Source organism: Mercenaria mercenaria, chromosome 8 (assembly GCF_021730395.1).
Source record: "Mercenaria mercenaria strain notata chromosome 8, MADL_Memer_1, whole genome shotgun sequence".
Classification (NCBI taxonomy): domain Eukaryota; kingdom Metazoa; phylum Mollusca; class Bivalvia; order Venerida; family Veneridae; genus Mercenaria; species Mercenaria mercenaria.
In genome coordinates, this window is record NC_069368.1 from 10,509,565 (window position 1) to 10,528,928 (window position 19,364).

The following is a 19,364-nucleotide window of genomic DNA, read 5'->3' on the forward strand; positions in this document are numbered from 1 at the left end:
ACTATCTGTTATATAACATGGCAAGTGAGTTAATCTTAAATCCTTACAAACACATTTCTCTGCAAAAAAGTTCTGCTTCCTCTGAAAGTCTTTATTCAACCTGTCATATAGAAACGTCTATCAGAAAGAGAAGCCTATTAGATTCAAAGTCTGCCACTCTACTTTGAGTCAGCTTTTTAACATAAAGGTGAAATTTAAACATAGCAAATCATTCCCAGTAGGTTAAATAAAACTGAAGCTATCTTCACACTGTATAAAGCCAGATTAAATCAAGAAATATCAAAAACCTTACCTGATATTAAGTGAATTCCATTCCACAGCTGGTATCTGAGTAACTGGTTTGACCACAGAGCTGGCATGCTTCCTATCACAGTGTTTCAAGAAATCTGACCAACACCCTGAAAGAAGTAAAGCCATGAGGACATGCTCTCTTGTTGGTAAGACATCTTCCCTATCAGGTTTCGTTCAGCAGTTGTGAACTTCTTCAGAAGACTTGGACTGTAATGACTAGGCAAGTTTGGTTTGCATTATGTGCAGTGTGATGCTGCATTCTGCTAATATACTCTCTGGTGCCGGTAAGATTTATCTTTGACACTTGACTTACTTATCTCCAAAACAATAGGTCATTAACTTCATAGGCCCAGTCATGCTATCAAGTTTGAAGGTTCTGGGTCAAGTGGTTCTCAAGTTACTGAGCAGAAATAGTTTTCAATGTTCAGGTTTAAATTAAAGGAAAAACAAGAGCTGTCCGTAAGACAGCCAAGCTCGACTATTCAAAATATTGTCACAGAAGCAGGAAATTATTACCCAAAATGTTAAATATCAAAAGAGTTTTAAGTTCGAAAGGGGACATAATTTGACCAAAATGCATATCAGAGTTATGGGACTTGATGCTATCAACTAGTTTTATAACCCCGAAGAAACATGTTAAGTTTCAATTCCATAATCTGCATTAGTTTTGGAGATAGTAACTTGCATGTAAAACTTTAACCAGAATTTTCTAAGTCCAAAAGGGGGCATAATTTGCTCAAAATACAAGTTAGAGTTATGGAACTTGACCCAGTGAGCTTGGTGATTGGCCTAGAAAAAGAATAAATAAGTTTCAAAGCTATATGCCTTTTGGTAATAGCTGTATGTACTTGCACACAAAACTTTAACCAGGATTTTCTAAGTCCAAAAGGGGGGATAATTTGCCCAAAATACATGTCAGAGTTATGGGACTTGACCCAGTGAGGTAGGTAATTGATCTAGAAAAAGAAAAAATAAGTTTCAAATATATATGCCTTTTAGTAATAGCTGTATGTACTTGCACGCAAAACTTTAACCAGAATTTCTAAGTCCAAAAGGGGGCATAATTTGCCCAAAATACATGTCAGAGTTATGGGACTTGACCCAGTGAGGTAGGTAATTGATCTAGAAAAAGAAAAATTAAGTTTCAAATATATATGCCTTTAAGTAATAGCTGTATGTACTTGCACGCAAAACTTTAACCAGAATTTCTAAGTCCAAAAGGGGGCATAATTTGCCCAAAATACATGTCAGAGTTATGGGACTTGACCCAGTGAGGTAGGTAATTGATCTAGAAAAAGAAAAAATAAGTTTCAAATCTATATGCCTTTTAGTAATAGCTGTATGTACTTGCATGCAAAACTTTAACCAGAATTTTCTAAGTCCAAAAGGGGGCATAATTTGGCCAAAATGAAGGTCAGAGTTATGGGACTTGGTGCTATCAACTAGTTTTATAACCCCAAAGACACATGTGAAGTTTCAATTCAATATCTGCATTAGTTTTGGAGATAGTAACTTGCATGTAAAACTTTAACCAGAATTTTCTAAGTCCAAAAAGGGGCATAATTTGCTCAAAATACATGTTAGAGTTATGGAACTTGACCCAGTGAGGTTGGTAATTGACCTAGAAAAAGAATAAATAAGATTCAAAGCTATAGGCCTTTAAATGATAGCTGTATGTACTTGCATGCAAAAACTTAACCAAGGTGTGACGCCGACGCCGACGCCAGGGTGAGTAGAATAGCTAGACTATTCTTTGAATAGTCGAGCTAATAAAAAGATGTACAGCAAGACTCTAAAATCTTGAAACAAAGCTCACTAGTCAAGATCGTTTCAATCTTAAAAATACCTGATGTAAAACTGAGTCCCTTCACGTCAATCTGGAACTGTTTATCAGACAAAGCAGCACCAGATTCTGATGTAATCCCTAAATGCACAGCTCTCTGATACAGTTCCTTGTCAACAGCATACCTTGGCAGAGGGTTATCTGCATGTGGTGTTATTTTCACAGACTGAATCTGAAGTAAAATGCATGTTTGAAATAATCATTATAGAGTGAAGTTACATTTCAAATTTCATTACAGAAATAATTAAACAAGGAATTAAAAGAACTAAAAATTTGAAAAAGAAATATAATCAAGTTTATGAATCATTTGAATTTAATGTAAATACCTTTTACTATGATAATAATAAGAAAAAGAAGAAAAAGAAGGGGAAGAAGAAGAAGAAGAAAAGAAGAAGAAGAAGCAGAAATAAAGACTTTCTTTAAGAGGCAAAGCAATCAGGTAAAACCCAATCTTCCTGAGCATCTTCATAATTATATTATTTACAACAAAAAAGAAAGTATGATGATCACACTATTAACAATTCAGTGACAAGTACTGGATTATACACGTTGTGTACAACAAAGATAATCCCATTACCAAAATATCGGTGACAAATGCAATAAAAGACAAGGCCTTAAAAAATGAGTAAAACTGTACCATTATTGAAGTCATATAAGAATAATATAATTCTTTAGTCAAAACATAAGTAAATAGGCCCATCCAAAAGTTGAAATGTATTTTTCTTTATGTGCAAAATATCAGTAAGACATATTTGGGAAATTATCTAACTTTAAACTGCTAACAACTTACTTGAAAAAGAAACATATCATTCTCTATTGTGGTTGTAATCTTATCTCCCTTCTGACTGCTCTCAGTTGCCTCCCCTGGTACAAAAATTCTCACATTTGATACGTCTGCATACAACAAGGGGAGGTTACTAGTGTTAAGAAATGGCACAGGAACAGTAGAGTCTTGAAATGGAGCTGGTGTTTTGCCGGATTTTGGTGTTTTGGGTGTTTCCAGGTGACTCAAACTGTTCAGCATAACTGAAATTGGTTCCATGCACAGGATAAAGTCACATGGTGCTATATTTAGACATACTTCACTCACATATTTATTGAAATAGAACTGATTTGTAATATCTCCTCCGCTCATCATTTCAACATTAGGAATATCAATGTTCAATTTTTGTAACCTCTTCCGGACATTTTTCCTCAAAGCTCTTGTAAATGTTAGTGAAAAGAAAACATGAGTCATCTCCCTTTGTGGTTGGCTGCCATGGAAGACAGTAAGTGACGAAGAGCCGTGATCCCCAGACCAAAGTCGTGACGACACAATGTGAGTATCATTTGTCAGGTTGCCATGGCAACTCATCAGATTACCTTCCTGTACACCTTTCTGCCACTCAGCTTCTCCACTGAAATAAATAGTAAAACATTCAGTGAAATGTATTTCATTATGACTAATTATCATTGTTTATCACAAAACTCAGCAAGTTTTTGCAAAGCATTTTCCAGAATGTTTCAAGTTCTGTCACAGTGCATATTATCTTTTTTTTCTTCAGAATTTCAAAAGCATTTCAACGTTTTATTCCATTCCGATCATTGCTTTCTATAGTTTACAGGGGGAAGTTGCAAAAATTAATACATCAGTATGTTTATACCAGAACCCTCCTTTTCAAAATTTTCTTTTATATACCCATAAAAACACTGGGAGTAGTGACTTAGTGGTTAAGGTGTCAGCCGCTCAAAACTGGGGGTTGTGGGTTCAAGCCCCACTGGGGTTACGTCTATGCCATCTCAAATGACACCAGTAGTGGGTTTTCCAAGAAGTGGACTCCCAAGTGGTTCAAATAAGCTTGACACTTTCATCACAATCAAGCTAAAATGAACTAGAGCTATCACTAAAGGTGATGATTGTACCCCCCGCATGCACTGACTCAGTACATTGCAATTTGACGCACACAAGATTGCATAATTATGTGGACTGTATGTATATAGACTGTATGTATACAATATAGTAACAAAAAACAAAGTCCCATAACTATGCAGAATATTTATCTAAAAGAATGTAACATGCACCATGCACAACTAGGATTGGTACTGATCACTTGTGTGAAGTTTCATTAAATTGTGTGTAAGGGTTTGGTAGATTAGGCACGCACAAGATTGCATATGCAGACTGTATGTACATAGTATGTTAATAAGAAACAAAGTCCCATAACTCTGCAATTTTTGTCGCTGAAAGAACCTAACATGCTCCATGCACAACTACTGTTGTTACTGATCACTTGTGTGAAGTTTCATTAAATTGTGTCAAGGGGATGAGGAGAGATGGTGCGCACAAGATTGTGTCTATGTATATAGTATAGTAACAAAAAAACAAAGTCCCATAACTCTGAAAAAACATTTTCTGAAAGAACCTAACATGCCCCATGCACAACTACTGTTGTCACTGATCACTTGTGTGAAGTTTCATTAAATTGTGTCAAGGGGATGAGGAGAGATGGTGCACACAAGATTGTGTCTATGTATGTAGTATAGTAACAAAAAATCAAAGTCCCATAACTCTGCAAATTTTTTTTCTAAAAGAACCTAACATGCCCCATGCACAACTACTGTTGGTACTGATCACTTGTGTGAAGTTTCATTAAATTGTGTCAAGGGGATGAGGAGAGATGGTGCGCACTAGATTGTGTCTATGTATATAGTATAGTAACAAAAAAACAAAGTCCCATAACTCTGAAAAAACATTTTCTGAAAGAACCTAACATGTCCCATGCACAACTACTGTTGGTACTGATCACTTGTGTGAAGTTTCATAAAATTCTGTCAAGGGGATAAGGAGAGATGGTGCGCACAAGATTGCGTCTACGGACAGACGGACTGACGGCCAGACGGACAGACAACCTGAAACCAGTATATCCCCCCTTACAACTTTGTTGTCGGGGGGTACAATTAGTATTAACTAAACTCTGGCAGCCATTTTAAAATACAAGTAACAACATAATGTAGCTAGAACAAGCTCGGTAACTAGTTCAGTAAACTATACATTGTACCTTTGTCTCTGAAAGTGAGATACCGTGGCTCCTCCCATATTGAGCTTCAGTTTGGAATACACATCCTGTACATCAACTGACACAGTGATATCTTCTAGAAGTGCATCAATCTTTGTTTCACCTGTAAGAAGGGTAAAATGCTATCTAGCTTTAACCTTTTATCTTTCTTAAGAAACTACAAATCCATTTTGCAACCTCAACTACAAGAACTCTGCATAATAAATCCAGTGGTGAAGTGAGCAGAGTTTTACTTCCCATAAAGAATATAAGATCTCTTACATGTCCGCTTGTGCATCAAACCATAAAATTAAATACAGACAAAGAAGCAAATTTTCTATTTATTTTATCTTTAAAACTTGAAATCCACAAATTCATGCTGCCAAGACAGTTTAGATTTTGCCAAAACAATGAGATTTAATGCCAATGAAATTTAATGTTTCACCATTACTGTTTATATTTGCACTCACCTGTAGATGCACTTTTTATGCCTTAAAATTACAATGTATTGGAATGTATAGCTATAAACTTTTAAAACTTTAATGAACTTAACAAAATACCGTGTTTCCCTTTCAAATATAGCCTCATTTCACATTTCGGCAAAGTCCACTGTAGCCATAGTGACAATTTTACTCCTTCCCCACCAGTCTCCAGAATCTCCAACTCTCTACTGGGGGTATCAAGGGAGGTAATATCTCCTGATGTTTGGGTGTAAGGAAGATCACTCTGACTGACTGAACCAGCACTGGCAGTTGGAGCAGATGGCCCCTGGTTTTGATAATGTAACGGTTCAGATGTGGATTTTGAGGTTTTGTCTTCAGAAGTCAAACATTTGGTGATCTCACTGACACAGTTGATGGCTTGCTTGCAAGTTACAAGAGTGTTGCTTGCAATATCAGTCAGAACTTTCACCTGTTAAACAACAATAACAACAACTCATTATATCTCAATTTTCTTTAGATAAAACAATATTTTGAACATAACTTTAGATATTTTTACAATTACCGGTTAAGAGTAAATGTTCCAAGATCCTTTGTCAAAGCTTAATCTTTTTCCCTGCAAAAAAAAAAACACCAATAACAACTTCCCCACTTGAATCAAAGGCTGAGAATAAATATGTTTCCACTTGTCCTGAAGAACATTAAATCTACTACTATGTTGCAGGTCCTGGTCAGGAATCCAGGGAGCAGCCATTAGGCTCATGACTCTTTTTCTCCTATAATAGGGATAGTTTATATGCCTCTTCCCTTCCGAAAATTTCAATAAAATCATGCTGATTTCCATTAAAATTGACATAGCATCTGGATTTTTGTTCCTGTTTGCACATTAAATCTAGATCTAGGAATAATTTCCCTTAAAATTATGGATCAAGGCCCCTTCTGAGTAAAAACAAAACAAAACATTGTTAGTTAAGTTGTGAACATTTTCTGTAAAACTTATGTAAATTGTTGGTTTAAACTGAAATACCTGTTCATTTTTTCAGTTAAATGTCACTTAAACCAGATGCCTGTCTGTAAGACATTTATACTTAAACTTCTGCCACTGTATGCATATCTTCACTAGGTCATGGGCAAAATAGCTCAGATCTGACTGTGTGAAATCCAAATTAAAACACCTGGTGCAAAACTTTACATGCTGAATATTAATCCTGTGATGTGTTATGATTCGGGGCCAAATAAATTTTGAGATATGCACGACATAAATTCAGATGGTTCAATGACTGGATGGATGGGCAGACATATGGACAAGGGCAAATTTAAGTGACCCACTAAAAATTTTGATGGGCATAAAAATCAAAGAATATTTAAAAGACTGTAGGTTACATTACCTGTTCCATTGAAGTTGACATTGTCACTGATCGCATGTCTGTATGCAGACACAATCCCAGGGCTGATATTGTATCTGAAGTGGGTGGGGTATACTTGTAGCTTACACCAACAGTACAGGAGACTGTAGCAGGTTTCATCAAGTGGAGAGCTCTTAAAGATGGTGAGGTATGGATTGTGTACACACAGCAATTCTGTAGACTAACATTCCATGGTATTTTATCACCTAAAAAAACAAGCAAAATATACAACAAGCCCTGTCTAATGACAGCGCACTCAATTATTTGAAGCTCTTCCACTCAATATTAGTTTACATACAAAATTTTCTAAGTTAAAAAAGGGGCATAATGTTGCAAAAATGTAAGCTAGAGTTATGTAACTTATCACATGAGGTCATCTCATGATATAGAAGTCATTTGTGAAGTAAGAAAGCATTTGGCTTTGTAGTTTTTGAGAAATCTGCTTATAGCAAGTAGACGACAAGTATGTCATATAGTAATAAACTGAGGCATTCAATATTTGTAGTCAAACAATTATAACTAGAAAATGCTTTTATAAAAAAGCGCATGTCTCCCCCAATGCAAAGTCCTATAGGCATGAAGTCAATAGGGGTCAGGAGCGAAACTCAAAGAGACACTGATGGTTGGCTGCAATAGGGATCATCTACTTGGCATGTCCAGTCATCCCGCTAAATTTCAACACTAGTGGCCTAGTGGTTCTCAAGTCACTGTTCAGGCTCCTGTGACCTTGACCTTTGATCAAGTGACCTCAAAATAAATAGGGGTCATCTACTCTGCATGTCCAATCATCCTATTAAGTTTTAACATTGTAGGTCAAGTGGTTCTCAAGTTATTTCCAAAAAATGATTTTACATGAACAGGCCACTGTGACCTTGACCTTTATTAGACTGACCCCAAAATCAATAGGGGTCATCTACTCTGCATGTTCAATCATCCTATGAAGTTCCAACATTCTGGGTCAAGTGGTTCTCAAGTTATTGATCGGAACTGGTTATCAATGTTCAGGCCCCTGTGACCTTGACCTTTAACAGAGTGACCCCAAAAACAATAAGGGTCATTAACTCTGCATGAACAATCATCCTATGAAGTTTCAACATTCTGGGTCAAAAGGTTCTCAAGTTATTGATTGGAAATGGTTTTCCATGTTCAGGCCCTTGTGGCCTTGACCTTTAACAGAGTGACCCTAAAATCGTCAGGGTTCATCTACTCTGCATGACCAATCATCCTACGAAGTTCATCATTCTCGGTCAAGTGGTTCTTAAGTTACTGACCGGAAATGGTTTTCGATGTTCGGGCCCCTGTGACCTTGACCTTTCACAGAGTGACCCCAAAATCGTTAGGGGTCATCTACTCTTTATGACCAATCATCCTATTAAGTTTCAACATTCTGGGTCAAATGGTTCTCAAGTAACTGACCGGAAATGGTTTTATATGTTCAGGCCCCTGTGACCTTGACCGTTAATGGAGTGACCCCAAAATCGATAGGGGTCATCTACTTTGCATGTACAATCATCTAGTTATTGATCAGAAATGGTTTTCAATGTTCAGGCCCCTGTGACCTTGACCTTTGACGAAGTAATCCCAAAAACAATAGGGGTCATCTACTCTTTATGACCAATCATCCTATCAAGTTTCAACATTCTGGGTCAGGTGGTTCTCTAGTTATTGATTGGAAATGGTTTTCAATGTTCAGGCCCCTGTGACCTTGACCTTTGATGGAGTGACCCCAAAATCAATAGGGGTCGTTTACTGTTCATGACCAATCATCCTATGAAGTTTCAGCATTCTGGGTCAAGTGGTTCTCTAGTTATTGATCGGAAATGGTTTTCAATGTTCAGGCCCCTGTGACCTTGATCTTTGACGGAGTGACCCCAAAATCGATAGGGGTCATCTACTCTTCATGACCAATCACCCTATGAAGTTTCAACATTCTGGGTCAAGTGGTTCTCTAGTTATTGATTGGAAATGGTTTTCAATGTTCAGGCCCCTGTGACCTTGACCTTTGATGGAGTGACCCCAAAAACAATAGGGGTCGTCTACTCCAGCAGCCCTACAACCCTATGAAGTTTGAAGGTTCTAGGTCAAATGGTTCTCCAGTTATTGCTCGGAAATTAAGTGTGACGTACGGACGGACAGGGCAAAAACAATACGTCTCCTGGGGGAGACATAATTATAAACTGATGTTTTATACATATTGATAATGGGTAGTTCTCTCCTGCAAGTTCTGATTTAGATAACAAGCAGAGGCTACATGTTTAAGATATTGATGAACAGAGTCTATAAATACTTGTGACCTTATTCACAAACTGGAAATCATTACTTTTAATGGCAGACTAATTTTTGTGGATTTCATGGTAGGGTCAATACATAAAAATGAACAAAATTCATATTCCTAAAACTCTAAAATCTACATACTCATATCACCAAGAAATTTTTTGCCAAAGAAATTAAGAATAATTTCATATTCAAATTTTCAAGAATATTATATTACCGACTAAAGATCCTTCAACACTGGTAATGGGTATTTCTGGTATAGATGACAAGGGTTTAATTGCTGCACTCTGAATTACAACACGTGGTAAGCAAACGACAAGTGTGTCACACAGTGACCTTGACCTTGCCATGGACTGAAAATTTCCAACTATATTGGTACTTTGCTCATTCAGTTCTATGTGATGTTTAGGCAAGAAAATGCACACTTTCTTCATCTCTACCTGAAATTACAAAGAAATAATAAGCTGAATAGGAGAAACATTTTGTCAAAATAACTGGCAGAATTATAGAACTTAGTGTGTAAACTTACATTATGATCTCAAATGTTTGAGTGAAATTTCAATCAAATCCATCTACCGGTAAGGGTTTCAGAAATATCAAAAGAAATGTCAGTTTTGGTACTAAAATTTTCCCACTAAAGCAGGCAGACAATTTTGTCAAAATAAAAGTCTTATCATGCTACAAATATATTATATATTTCAACTTGAAATCTGTACTGGTTCCCAAAAATGCACATAATAAAATGGGACAACACAGGGGCAGACAGGACAAAGTGATTCCTATATAGCCCTCCACCTAAACAAAGTTTGGTGGGATTATAAACTTCTGTGTCAAGATAAAGAAAGAATATAATAATATGCCTCGTCCTCAGATCAAACCCATGACCTTGATCCTTAGATCTGCACTTTCTCTCCTGAGCGGAGAAGGCAGGCAATCCAAAGAAACTTTATAACTTAGAAATGCTAAAATTAACTCTAAAATTGTCAAACATGTATCTCCGTTTCATGATTATCACTTGTATGAAGTTTAAATGCAACTGATTAAAAAATTGTACCACAAACATCCACCAATACTGTAGAATATAAACAAAAACATTTTTGTTTGTGGTTATTACCTGCACCTGAAGGACTCTGATCAATGGAAATATGCTTGCAAGCTTTTCTCCAATACCAGATTGGTCTTTGTTACTGGCAGGCTTGAGATCCTGATTCCCAGTTGGCACTGTTGACTGCTGCCCAGTTGTAGGACTCCTTGTGAGGCTCAAAGTCTGTCTTTTTGATCCACTGGAGGGTACAGATACTGTAACAAATAAATAAGTACACATTACAGACTCAGTTTATTCATATTTTTATGAGAAAATGAGGAAGTAGTCTAGCTCAGTTGGTACAGCATCAGGACAGTATTTTGCCTGCATGAGTTTGAGACACCATCTGGCTGCACTTTTCATTGATAAAGAGGATAAAGAAAATTAGGTTGGCAAAACTATTGCATTCCAAGTAAGTCTGTTTAAAAGACGTGACCAGCTTCCAATTTTCTCAAGACAAAATCTCAACTCAAATCTGAGAAAACTTTTAACTCTGATATTTTTCTAAGATTAGCTTAGTACTGGAACAGTGGTCTAGTATAAAGAAGTTTGACCTTCAAGTAATTCTCAAATTACAATTTGTAGAATATGCTAGGCAAGAAAAAAGGATCTATGTCTAGAAGCAGATGGAAAAACTTGACTCTTGGGTAGCTGTTACCCTCAAGTTGGATATTCCCATCTGCACGAATACTTCTCTCTGCATGTTCATGCCTCACTTCCAGCAGGTTCATACCTCTCTCTGCATGTTCATACCTCTCTCTTGCATATTCATACCTCTTATTGCATGTTCACACCTCACTTCCAGCAGGTTCATACCTCTCTCTGCATGTTCATACCTCTCTCTTGCATGTTCATACTTCTCTCTGCATGTTCATACCTCTCTTCCAGCAGGTTCATACCTCTCTCTGCATGTTCATACCTCTCTTCTAGCAGGTTCATACGTCTCTCCTGCATGTTCACACCTCTCTCTTGCATGTTCATACTTCTCTCTGCATGTTCATACCTCATTTCCAGCAGGTACATACCTCTCTTAAAGTAGGTTCATACCTCTCTCTTGCATGTTTATACCTCTCTTCTAGCAGGTTCAGACCTCTCTCTTGCATGTTCATACCTCATTTCCAGCAGCTTCATACCCCTCTTAATGCAGGTTCATATCTCTCTTCTAGCAGGTCCATACCCTCTCTCTGCATGTTCATACCTCTCTTCTAGCAGGTTCATACGTCTCTCCTGCATGTTCATACCTCTCTCTTGCATGTTTATACTTCTCTCTACATGTTCATACCTCATTTCCAGCAGGTACATATCTCTGTTCAAGCAGGTTCATACCTCTCTTCTAGCAGGTTCAGACCTCTCTCTTGCATGTTCATACCTCTCTCTGCATGTTCATACCTCACTTCCAGCAGGTTATACCCCTCTTCAAGCAGGTTCATTTCTCACTTCTAGCAGGTTCATACTCCTCTCTGCATGTTCATGCCTCACTTCCAGCAGATTCATACCTCTCTCTGCATGTTCATACCTTTCTCTGCATGTTCACATCTCACTTCCAGCAGGTTCATACCTCTCTCTTGCATGTTCATATCTCTCTCTGCATGTTCATACCTCACTTCTAGCAGGTTCATACCTCTCTCTGCATGTTCATACCTCTCTCTTGCATGTTTATACTTCTCTCTGCATGTTCATGCCTCACTTCCAGCAGATTCATACCTCTCTCTGCACGTTCACACCTCTCTTCCAGAAGATTCATACCTCTCTCTGCATGTTCATACCTCTCTCTTGCATGTTTATACTTCTCTCTGCATGTTCATACCTCTATTCTAGCAGGTTCATACCTCTCTTCTAGCAGGTTTATACCTCTCTCTGCATGTTCATACCTCACTTCCAGCAGGTTCATATCTCTCTTCAAGTAGGTTCATACCTCTCTTCTAGCAGGTTCATACCTCTCTCTTGCATGTTCATACTTCTCTCTGCATGTTCATACCTCACTTTCAGCAGGTTCATACCTCAATTCAAGTAGGTTCATACCTCTCTTCTAGCAGGTTCATACCTCTCTCTTGCATGTTCATACTTCTCTCTGCATGTTCATACCTCTCTTCCAGCAGGTTCATACCTCTCTTCTAGCAGGTTCATACCTCTCACATGCATGTTCATACTTCTCTCTGCATGTTCATACTTCTCTCTGTATGTTCATACCTCACTTCCAGCAGGTTCATACCTCAATTCAAGTAGGTTCATACCTCTCTTTCTTGCATGTTCATACGTCTCTCTGCATGTTCATACCTCACTTCAAGCAGGTTCATACCTCGATTCAAGTAGGTTCATACCTCTCTTCTAGCAGGTTCATACCTCTTTCTTGCATGTTCATACGTCTCTCTGCATGTTCATACTTCACTTCAAGTAGGTTCATACCTCTCTTCTAGTAGGTTCATACCTCACTTCCAGCAGGTTCATTCCTCTCTCTGCATGTTCATACCTCTCTCTTGTATGTTCATACCTCTCTCTGCATGTTCATACCTCTCTATTGCATGTTCATACTTCTCTCTGCTGCATGTTCATACCTCTCTTCCAGCAGGTTCATACCTCTCTCTGCATGTTCATACCTCTCTTCGAGCAGGTTCATATGTCTCTCCTGCATGTTCACACCTCTCTCTTGCATGTTCATACTTCTCTCTGCATGGTCATACCTCATTTCTAGCAGGTACCTCTCTTCAAAAAGGTTCATACCTCTCTTCTAGCATGTTCATACCTCTTTCTGCATGTTCATACCTCACTTCCAGCAGGTTCATACCTCTCTTCAAGCAGGTTCATATCTCTCTTCAAGCAGGTTCATACCTCTTTCTGCATGTTCATACCTCACTTCCAGCAGGTTCATACCTCAATTTAAGTAGGTTCATACCTCTCTTCTAGCAGGTTCATACCTCTCTCTTGCATGTTCATACTTCTCTCTGCATGTTCATACCACCCTTTCAGCAGGTTCATACCAGGTTCATATCTCTCTCTGCATGTTCATACCTCTCTTCCAGCAGATTAATACCTCTCTTTGCATGTTTATACCTCTCTTCCAGCAGGTTTATACCTCTCTCTGCATGTTCATACCTCTCTTCTAGCAGGTTCATACCTCTCTCCAGGACCTGCATGTTCACACCTTACTGAAACAGCATGCGAGCACAAGCATCAACCTTCCTTAAGCCAGCTAAATTGCTTCTTCACATGGAAGAATTCTACATCTAAAGTGATATTTCAAACCCACAGGTGTAGGTAAATGATGGGAATCCAACAACATTAACTATCCAGGCATGCAGGCCCCTCTTTCTAAGGATATGCAAGGCTGGCATCAATGAGATGCACCTACCTTGTGAAAGGTTTGTCTGTAGTGGAGATGCCATCTTGGCTAGTTCTAAATCTAGTTCTATTTTCGGTTCCCTGGACTGTACTATTCTGGTTACCGGCTTATAGGTGAACCAAGTCTGAAGGACTGGGCTCAAGCTTACAGCTATACCCTCAACATTCACTAACACCATAGCTGGAGCTGTAATACAATTGGAAAGTAATGATCCATATAAATTTATTGAATAAACAGGCCTTGATATCTAAAACATGGTGTACTACAGGTCAATAAATTTGATAAAAACTGAAAATATTGTTTATATAAAACAAGTATTTTTCTTTTAACAGAATGCTTTCTTGCTGAATGCAATTAACTCTTTCTACCTAGCTAAAAACTGAACAAAAAGTGAAAAGATATTTGTGCTGAAGATTTATGAAGGTTCAATTAAATAGTTTTAAAGCAACATTACACAAAATATCAAAATACAAGCAGTCAAAGTTTCAATGTTCAAATTCTTCATGAATCACACCTTGAACTTGATCATATTTCTGAGGTAACTGGTAAGTAAACACCAGGCAGTCATTTTTAACTTCCTCCAACTTGGAAGAGTTCTCTCTAATCAACCAATCGGTTGTATGCATACCATCTGTGTTACACGGACATGAAAATATTGGTGTAATACTCTTCTTCTGTCCATCTGCGGATATAAAATAGACAAACGTTTCAACTAAACTGTGACCTAGATTACTGCACATTGTGCAAACTTGGTGCAATTTTTTTAGATCTGAGGGACAACAATTACGAATAAATCATTCAGTTGTTCTAAACTTTCATTACATTCTGTGTACTATTCACAAACTGATATTCAAAGTCGTTCTATTTGTTATAACTGACATGTTAGCCTGTCGAAGGTAACTGGTACATAGAGAATATTAGGTTACTGCCGTATAAATCTAAATTTATTATAATAAATAAGTGAGTCAAGGAAAATATAAAAGTCGAGGCTCTAGCCTAATGCTCTATTTATCATACCTTCTAATACAATATAAATCCTCTTCTTCAAAGATGCAAATAAAGAATTATTACTACTTTCTAACAGTATATTAAGTATTTAAACTTTTAACATAATCTAGCAGAAATTGAATGATGGACCAGTCTATCTTAGAAATTTAGCAGGGTAAGGTATAACTTTCCTAATGTACTGTTTCAAATAACAAAGAATGTATTAAACAAATGAACGTACCATATCTATAGAGAAGTGTGTGTAGAGAAGAGACTGTTGCCGAGCACGCTGTCACCATATCATTCCTACATGTCTTCATCTCAAATCCAGACAATGTCACTTCTATCACAGCATGCTTTGATCCACTATCTGTCTCAAAACAAACAGGCAATACAGGACAGTAAACCTAATTTTTATACTCATTTACACATTTCCTTCTTTACCGGCATTAGACATGTTATCCCTTAATTACTGATTATTAAATAGTTTTAATTTCCTTCTTTATTTATTGTGAGATTGTATCAAGCATCAAACAGTGTACCGACTTGAAATTTTGTATATGACCTAAAGCATGATTTTTATGGCCGAGTTTTTCCATGCACCGATGCAGTATAATTTTCTGAAAATATTTCTCAACAAAATAATATAAGACATCATCTTTATCTGGACAGCACTTTCAATATTTACAGAACTTAATTGTTGACTTTAAATATATCTTACTATATAAATATTGTGTATCTGGTAATTAAGAGATGTTTCAGGAAAGCGGGGTCTCACAAAAAAAGGAATGTGTACAAAGTAATACATACCATGTGAGGGAAATACATCATCTAGTAAAGAGTTAGCCAGAATGTCAGCTGGTTTTGGGTTATTCTGTTTCCATGATGACACAATAGCCAAGACAACATGCAGAGACGGCTTTGACAAACTTAGAGTTATCTGGGGTAGCTCATACACCTTCTCCAATTTTGGCAGGTAAGAATTTGTCCTACAGTAAAACAGATACAGTGATAGGGCTACAACTGCTAACAAGAGCTCATCGAACACGAAATGCCCCCCTTGATGCATTTAGTAATTGCACAAGGAACAGAAATTATATGCTTACTGTAAACAAAAGTACTACCATTCTGGTTTAATCTGACCTTGACCTTTAACCTATTAACCTAACAAGAGATTACAGATTGATCTTGGCGCCATCCACTGAGCCATTTTTGAATGTTCCAAATTTCAAGACTAGCTCAAGGTCAAAATCAAAGTCAAATTTCATTTAGGTACAAAACAATGTGTATGTGGTCCAAATTTGAAAGCGGTGGCTTGAGAAATGTGAAAGCAGGTCACTAGATCAATTTCAAGGTAAAGTTCATTTCGGTAAACAGAACTATGCATGTGCTTCAAATTTTGAGGCTGTAGCTTGAGAAATGTGAAATTAGGTAATAGATAAAAATCAATGTAAAATTTCAATTCAGAACACAAAAATATGCACACAGTCCAAATTTGAAGTCTGTACCTTCAAAATTGTGAAAATAGGTCACTAGGTCAATCTTAAGATCAAAGTTCATTTCGGCACACAAAACTATGCATGTGGTTCAAATTTGAAGGCTGTAGCTTGAGAAATGTGAAAGTAGGTCACTAGGTCAAAATCAAGGTCAAATTTTATTTCGGAACACAAAACTATGCAAGTGGTCAAAATTTGAAGCCTGTACCTTCAGAAATGTGAAAGTAGGTCACTAGGTCAATCTCAAGATCAAAGTTCATTTCAGTACACAAAAGTACGCTTGTGGTTCAAATTTGAAGGCTGTAGCTTGAGAAATGTGAAACTAGGTCACTAGGTCAAAATCAAGGTCAAATTTTATTTTGGAACAAAAAACTATGCATGTGGTCCAAATTTGAAACCTGTACCTTCAAAAATGTGAAAGTAGGTCACTAGGTCAATAACAAGGTCAAAGTTTTTTTCAGTACACAAACCTACGCATGTGGTCCAAATTTGAAGGCTGTAGGTACAGAAATGTGAAAGTAGGTCACTAGGTCAAGATCAAGGTCAACTCATGTCAAGGTTCATCTTGCCACTCTAAACTATACATGTGGTCCAAATTTGAATTATGTAAGTTATGGACATGAAGATTCTAAGTTTTTCCCTATATAAGTCTATATGAACCATTTGACCTCTGAGGCAGGGCCATATTTGACCCGAGAGAGATAACTTGAACAAAGTTGGTAGAGAACCACTAAATGATGCTACATTACAAAATACCAAAGCCACAGACTTTGCGGTTTGGACAAGAAGATTTTCAAAGTTTTTCCCTATATAAGTATATGTAAACCATGTGACCCCCAGGGCGGAGCCATATTTGACCCTAGGGGAATAATTTGAATAATCTTAGTAGAGGATCACTAGATGATGTCATATACAAAATATCAAAGCCCTAGGTCCTGTGGTTTTGGACAAGAGGTTTTTCAAATTTTTTTCCTATATAAGTCTATATAAACCATGTGACCCTAGGGGTGGGGCCATATTTGACCCCAGGGAAATAATCTGAACAATCTTGGTAGAGGACCACTAGATTTTGCTACATACCAAATATCAAAGCCCTAGGCCCTATGGTTTTGGACAAGAAGATCAGAAACCATTTAACTGTTCCTGGCCAATGTGACCTTGACCTTTGACCTAATGACCTCAAAATCAAAAGGGGTCATCTGCTGGTCATGGCCAACCTAACTATCAATTTTCCTGACACTAAGCCCAAGCGTTCTTGAGTTATTGCCTGGAAACCATTTTACTGTTCCTGGTCACTGTGACCTTGGTCTTTGACATAATGACCTCAAAATCAATAGGGGTCACCTGCTGGTCATGACCAACCTCCCTATCAACTTTCGTGTCCCTAGGCCTAAGCGTTCTTGAGTTATCATCCGAAAACTGTTTTACTGTTCAGGGTCACTGTGACCTTGACCTTTGACATACTGACCTCAAAATCAATAGGGGTCACCTGCTGGTCATGACCAACCTCCCTATCAACTTTCGTGACCCTAGGCCTAAGCGTTCTTGAGTTATCATCCGGAAACTGTTTTACTGTTCAGGGTCACTGTGACCTTGACCTTTAACATACTGACCTCAAAATCAATAGGGGTCATCTGCTGGTCATTACCAACCTCCCTATCAACTTTCATGATCCTAGGCCCAAGTGTTCTTGAGTTATCATCTGGAAACCGTTTTACTGTTCAGGGTCACTGTGACCTTGACCTTTAACATACTGACCTTAAAATCAATAGGGGTCATCTGCTGGTCATTACCAACCTCCCTATCAACTTTCATGATCCTAGGCCCAAGCGTTCTTGAGTTATCATCCGGAAACCGTTTTACTATTCAGGGTCACTGTGACCTTGACCTTTGACATACAGACCTCAAAATCAATAGGGGTCATCTGCAGGTGATGACCAACCTCCCTATCAACTTTCATGATCCTAGGCCCAAGCGTTCTTGAGTTATCATCCGGAAACGGATAGGTCTACATTCCGACCGACCGACCTACCGACCGACATCTGCAAAACAATATACCCCTCCTTTTTCAAAGGGGGGCATAATAACTGTAGTTTCACGAGTTCACAGACTGGGTAGGTATAAATGTTTTTTTACTCTCTTTGATTTTTTTTTCATTGAAAAGGATATTGTCCTTTGTACAACATGAGTGCCTCAACGGCCCTAGAATGCTCACCTGAGATACACCATTTGCCTGACCAGTTTTGGTAGACAGTTATGCAAGGAAAATGAAAATATCTGTGAAATTATTTTGAAATAGTGCCAGTGTTTTCTGACAAAAATATTTTTTTTTTTTTTTTCTGAACAACTACCCATAGGCTAAGTTTCATATATATATATCAATCCATACTAATGTTATTAAATGGACATCATTTTTTGCTAGTTTTAGTACCAACTAGAGCTATCACTAAAGGTGATGAATGTACCCCCTGCATGCACTGAGACAGTACATTGCAATTTGACACACACAAGATTGCATAATTACGTGGACTGTATGTATATAGACTGTATGTATACAGTAAAGTAACAAAAAACAAAGTCCCATAACTATGCAGAATATTTATCTAAAAGAATGTAACATGCACCATGCACAACTAGGGTTGGTACTGATCACTTGTGTGAAGTTTCATTAAATTGTGTGTAAGGGTTTGGTAGATTAGGCATGCACAAGATTGCATATGCAGACTGTATGTACATAGTATGTTAACAAGAAACAAAGTCCAATAACTGTGCAATTTTTGTCACTGAAAGAACCTAACATGCCCCATGCACAACTACTGTTGATACTGATCACTTGTGTGAAGTTTCATTAAATTGTGTCAAGGGGATCAAGAGAGATGGTGCGCACAAGATTGTGTCTATGTATATAGTATAGTAACAAAAAAAACAAAGTCCCATAACTCTGCAAATTTTTTTTCTGAAAGAACCTAACATGCCCCATGCACAACTACTGTTGTTACTGATCACTTGTGTGAAGTTTCATTAAATTGTGTCAAGGGGATCAGGAGAGATGGTGCGCACAAGATTGTGTCTATGTATATAGTATAGTAACAAAAAAACAAAGTCCCATAACTCTGCAAATTTTTTTTCTAAAAGAAACTAACATGCCCCATGCACAACTACTGTTGG

At 37.6% G+C, this 19,364-nt stretch overlaps 1 protein-coding gene across 1 annotated transcript in view; it reads right to left on the bottom strand.

Annotated features, from left to right (window-relative positions):
• LOC123565511 (intermembrane lipid transfer protein VPS13B-like) overlaps nucleotides 1-19,364 on the bottom strand; it is a 76,593-nt gene that overhangs the window by 33,827 nt on the left and 23,402 nt on the right. Inside the window, exons 13-24 of the mRNA XM_053549368.1 lie at nucleotides 15,511-15,689; nucleotides 14,942-15,070; nucleotides 14,228-14,395; nucleotides 13,723-13,899; nucleotides 10,404-10,588; nucleotides 9,507-9,729; nucleotides 6,998-7,221; nucleotides 5,730-6,081; nucleotides 5,173-5,293; nucleotides 2,925-3,531; nucleotides 2,138-2,306; nucleotides 293-398 (exon numbers count right to left, since the gene is read on the bottom strand). Of these exons, the coding sequence (XP_053405343.1) occupies nucleotides 293-398; nucleotides 2,138-2,306; nucleotides 2,925-3,531; nucleotides 5,173-5,293; nucleotides 5,730-6,081; nucleotides 6,998-7,221; nucleotides 9,507-9,729; nucleotides 10,404-10,588; nucleotides 13,723-13,899; nucleotides 14,228-14,395; nucleotides 14,942-15,070; nucleotides 15,511-15,689 (2,640 nt within the window). The remainder of the gene's footprint in view (nucleotides 1-292; nucleotides 399-2,137; nucleotides 2,307-2,924; nucleotides 3,532-5,172; nucleotides 5,294-5,729; nucleotides 6,082-6,997; nucleotides 7,222-9,506; nucleotides 9,730-10,403; nucleotides 10,589-13,722; nucleotides 13,900-14,227; nucleotides 14,396-14,941; nucleotides 15,071-15,510; nucleotides 15,690-19,364) is intronic.